At 59.4% G+C, this 4,947-nt stretch overlaps 1 protein-coding gene across 1 annotated transcript; it reads left to right on the plus strand.

Annotated features, from left to right (window-relative positions):
* The first annotated feature begins 2,493 nt into the window (after positions 1–2,493).
* Positions 2,494–4,097, plus strand: LOC106892104 (indoleamine 2,3-dioxygenase 2-like). Its single transcript, XM_014949021.1, has 2 exons — positions 2,494–2,649; positions 3,312–4,097. The coding sequence occupies exons 1-2, from the start codon at positions 2,520–2,522 to the stop codon at positions 3,680–3,682; spliced, it is 501 nt and encodes a 166-aa protein (XP_014804507.1). The 5' UTR covers positions 2,494–2,519; the 3' UTR covers positions 3,683–4,097.
* The last annotated feature ends 850 nt before the right edge of the window (positions 4,098–4,947 follow it).

Genomic DNA, 4,947 nt, shown 5'->3' on the forward strand with positions numbered 1-4,947 from the left:
CCCCACGTCCAACGCTTCTCCTGGAGCTTGAGAGGTGCTGACCTGGGGGCAAAAGGAGCGTGGTCAGTGGTGGAGCTGCAGCGAGGACACGAGGAGCCATTGAGATGGGGTCAGATAGAGATATGGTCCTCTGTGTTGGCACAGAGCAGTTGGTGTTGGTCGTTAATGAGAGTTTTCTAGGTTTTCATTTCTAGGTTTTCATTTCTAGGTTTTCTGGAAATGGGAGAAGCTCAGAAGAGGGGGGTTGTACCTTTCTGTCTTCAGTAATGAAAACCCCACTATTTTTAGTACTTTCAATAAAGCTCCTTCAACTTGCCGGGTTAAATATTTAGCGAAGCGAGAGGGGGAGATGTCTCACGGCCACTTTGGGTGGCTCAAATCCACTTGGCTTTGCCCCGTCTGTCCCTAGAGGAGAAGCTTCTGTCTGAAGTAGGCGCAGGGTTTCCATAACACGGTTGGATCCTCCCAGTGCTCCCGACCGCTCCCAGCGTGGGGAGGGTGAGGCCAAAGTGGGAGGATTCCCAGAGCCACGCTTGTGGAGATGCATCCCTGCCCACGGTTGGAACGAGATGATCTTTAAGGTCCCGTCCAACCCTGGAATGGTCCAACTCTGACCATTCTGTGATCTCTGGAAGTTCTGAGGGGTCCGGGTGGGCACGGACAGATCTCCATGAAACCGAGCTGGGAACACTTAGGGGGAAAACAAATTGCCAGAGTCTTGCAGGAGCGTCCGACCTCAGAAGGACCTGGGGGTGTTGGGGGGTGAGAAGCTCCACACGCCCCTCAACGTGCGCTGGCAGCCCAGAAACCCCCCACCCCTGGGCTGCATCCCCAGCAGCGTGGCCAGCAGGGCCAGGGGGGGATTCTGCCCCTCTGCTCCGCTCTGGGGAGACCCCCCCCCAGTGCTGCCTCCAGCTCTGGGGCCACCACCAGCAGAAGGACATGGAGCTGTTGGAGCGGGGCCAGAGGAGGCCCTGGAGATGCTGGGAGGGCTGGCCCCCTCTGCTGGGAGGGGGGGCTGAGAGAGTTGGGGGGGGTCAGCCTGGAGAAGAGAAGGCTCCGGGGAGACCTTGGAGCCCCTTCCAGTCCCTCAAGAAGGGGGGCTCCAGGAAAGCTGGGGAGGGACTCTGGATGAGGGAGGGGAGCCCTAGGAGGAGGGGGAAGGGTTGGACCCTGCAAGAGGGGAGATGGAGCTGAGCTGTGGGGAAGAACTTGTTTGGTGTGAGGGTGGTGAGAGCCTGGCCCAGGTTGGGCAGAGAAGCTGTGGCTGCCCCATCCCTGGAGGGGTTCAAGGGCAGGTTGGAGGGGGCTTGGAGCAACCTGGTGTGGTGGGAGGTGTCCCTGCCCAGGGCAGGGGGTGGCACTGGGGGGGCTTTGAGGTCCATTCCCACCCAACCCGCTCTGGGGCTGTGTGACGGTCGCTGCTGAGGAGCAGCAGAGGACACTTTGTGGAGCAGGAGCTGAAGAACCGGGGGAAAAATGTGGGAGAAAGGACAAAGGTTTTACTCTCTGTGCTGCCCCCCCCAAGCACCTGTCATAACAACTTCCCACTAGTAAAGGTTACTATAAATACATCCCTGGGAGAGCTAAAAATATTACGGTATTTGATAATGAATCTATTTTCTCTGCATTTTGTGCAAAAGCAGTAAAACGGCCCCAGCAGCCAGCACCGAAACCTTCATGAAATGGGGCATTCTTCAGAAGGTCAAGAGATATTTTTGTGCCAGGCACATTATCTCTCTGAAATTACAAGTCCTCTTTCCGTTTGTGAGCGAGCATTTATCCATTTTTGCCCAACAGGCGGGTGAAGCCGGATGAGAGGGGCTGGGAGTTAATGGTGCGTGGCGGGGGGAGGCACCGCCGCGTTCCTGGGCGCGCTGGGGACGAGCAGCTTCATGAGAGGGAGGAAATCACATTACGGGCTGGTTCTCTGCTGAGATAAGCACAGGCAGGCTGTCCTGCGCCGGCTTCGCAGGCGTCATGTCAAGAGTAGCAAGACCAGACAAAAATCCAAAGTGTAAAATGCAAGGGGTCAGGAAAGCGTTTGGGCAACTCTATCTGCCATGGAGGCAACCTGATTTCTCCTAATGGCCACCAGGATTTCAAGGAATTAGTACATTAGATGCTGCTGTATTGCTTTTCCCAGACAAGGGACCCATCCCCTCTCTCACACCCGAAGCTGTGGGTGCAAACCACCACGAGCCAGGACCCAGCTGGGGATGGAGGTGCCGTGGGGAGCTCCCCCAATCCCACAGAACCCCCCCAGCTCGTTGGCAAAGGAGAATTCAGGATTTCTCCCTCCACCCTTGTCCTGCACCTCAACGCAGTGTTTGATTTCCAAGTTTTATCTCTCATTTGAGGGCAGCTGACAGGGCTGAGCGAGGAGGAGATCCATGGGCCGGGTCAGGAAGGTCTCACTCAGTGTTGCCAGCCCAGAGGGTCCCTCCTCACAGCCCCCCTGCTACCAACCACCCCCTGACCGCTGTGTCTCTCCCCCCAGCTGGAAGGACAACCCGGCCATGCCGCAGGGGCTGGTGTACGAGGGGGTCTCCGAGGAGCCCATGGCGTTCTCGGGAGGGAGCGCGGCGCAGAGCACCGTCCTCCACGCGTTCGACGAGCTCCTGGGCATTCGGCACAGCAAGGACAGCAGTACGTCACATGCTTTTCCTTTTTCCCAAGCAAATGAGGGGCGAGGGAAGAATTGAGCCAGAGTGATCCCCACGGATCCCGTCCATGGGACACGTGCCCGTCTGCCCCTCACAGAGCCCTCCTGGAGCCCGGCCGGGAGGAGGCTCTGCCCAGTTCGTTAGGGAGGAAGTCCATAAACGAGGCTCTGGCAGGCACTTCCTCAGCACTATAAATTCCCAGAAGAACAGACTTTGCTTTTTGCATGTCAACTTTTTACTGAGGTTATAGATGGGACCAGAGTGCCCCAGCGTCCTGCCAGTGACTTGGCTCACCCCCTCCCACAGCTTCACCTCAGGCTGGCCCACAACAGCGTGCATTTATCAGAAATTAGCAAAAAAAACCCAACCAAAACCCAAACAGCTGAAACCAAAAGACTGAGAGCAAGGGCTAAAACCTGCCTTTTAGGGTTAAGACCAACCCTTTCAGAGCATTGCCCTAATATGGGTTTTCTCTCCCAATTAATCAGAGGCAGGAGACAGCAGAGGGGAGGCAGGAGGCTGCTCAGGCTGATGGTACCACCCAGCGCCATGGTCCCTGCTGACCAGTGCTCTGTCTCTGAGAGCTTTAGGCTGCTTTAACCCACTCCCCCCCAACTTATTTCTTCCTTTGCTGGTGTCTTGCAGCCGCCTTCCTGCACAGGATGAGGGACTACATGCCCCCACCCCACAGAGCCTTTGTGGAGGAGATCGGCCGTGCCCCCTCCCTCAAGCAGCACCTTCTCTCCTCGGGCGACGCGCGGCTCCGTGCGGCCTTCAACCAGTGCGTGTCTGCGCTGGCAGAACTCAGGTCCTACCACATCACCATCGTCACCAAGTACATCAGCGTCGCGGCAGCCAAAGCCAAGGCCGGGCGGGCAGAGCCGAGCCACGGGGCCGGTCCCTCCGCGGGGAAGCCCCCGACTGCGCTGGAGACCAAAGGCACCGGCGGGTCCCACATCTTCACCTTCCTGAAGAGCGTCAGGGACACCACCAGGGAAGGGATGATAAGTGCCTGACTTGCCCTGAGACACTGCTCGAAGCAGGCGGCCAGGCTGCTCCGGTGTGGACTTGGGGCACACAAGCCAAAAATCTGACCACAGCGACCTTCACCCAAAACCTCCTCTCAGCAGCCCCCATCCCGCCCGCGCACACCTGGGAAAAGGGGTCTGGGTTGTTGAGGGAGGAGAGAGCTGCTGCTGATAGACCCCAAAGGACAGGTAGGGACCACAGCATCCTTCCCCGGTACCGGGATGGGCACAGCATCCTCCTGGGAAGAGCCACGTCCATCCAAGCCCTCCCTGCTGTCTCCTGCTCCCCAGGGTCGGGGCTGCCGGCACGGCTGGGCTTTGTCCCGGTTTGGGCCCAAATCACGGCAGGGTTACAGGGACTAATAAAGCCGCCATCCCCAAACCCCGCCGAGCTGCCGGGCCCTGTGTCCGTCGCGAAGCCGCGTCCCCGGCTATATATACACAAAAAATAAAGCGGAAGGGAGCTGCCGGTGCCCGCTGGGATCCTGATGGTTGGGCTCGTAGGGAGCCTGACCTCTGGGGGGGTTTTGCCACCCAGGGCTTTGGCACCCCCAGCCTTGTTCTCCCCCCCCCCTCGGACAGGGGGCTGCAGGCTTGTGGGGGGGTCGATGGGGGCCTTTTTTATCCTGGGGGAAGCGGGGAGCTGGGCAGCCTCATTGTTCTCTTTGTTAGCCAGAGCCATGCTGTGATGAGCGCGGTGACATCATGCTCTGCGCTTCCCATTGGCCTGCGCCGCCTCCCAGCCGGCCCCGCTTCCCGGCCTCCCAACTTTTTCCGAGTACCCCTCCTCGGTCCCGTCACCCCCATCAACTGGGGGGTCCCCCACCGGGCTGCCCGACACACCCCGGGCGACCGAGCGAGGTGGGCAAGTGGCTGGAGGAGGAGAGGAGCGAGGCGCTGTGCCCTGCTCCAGAGGATCCTCCTCCTCCTCCTGGGGCTGGATGGGGACCTGGATTTGGTGGCCTCTCCCATGGGCAACTGGAAAGTCAACCTGTAACAGGGTCCGGCCTCTGCTGGGAAACGCCTTGGCTCTGGGGGTTCTCTGGGTTGGAGAAGGCTTTGGGGCCGGCGAGCTGGTGGTTGGCACCCTTCTCACTGAGGTTTCGGCTGCGGCAAGACCCCGGTGCCACCCTAACGGGTGAAATCTGCACCCCCAGAACCCGCCCCAAACACCTCCAGCGGAGTTTAGGGGCTCCTGGAAAAGGGCTGCAAAAGGAATTGTTGTACCAGCCTGAGGAGGGGGGGGGGGGGCA

This window comes from Calidris pugnax, unplaced genomic scaffold, assembly GCF_001431845.1.
Source record: "Calidris pugnax isolate Ruff unplaced genomic scaffold, ASM143184v1 scaffold170, whole genome shotgun sequence".
Classification (NCBI taxonomy): Eukaryota; Metazoa; Chordata; class Aves; order Charadriiformes; family Scolopacidae; genus Calidris; species Calidris pugnax.

What these genes read in the sequence shown, in the direction of transcription:
- LOC106892104 (XM_014949021.1), top strand. Translation starts at nt 2,520, where the DNA reads ATGCCGCAGGGGCTGGTGTACGAGGGGGTCTCCGAGGAGCCCATGGCG. An exon ending in TCGGCACAGCAAGGACAGCA is followed by an intron (nt 2,650 to 3,311) that starts GTACGTCACATG and finishes GGTGTCTTGCAG; the next exon opens with CCGCCTTCCTGCACAGGATG.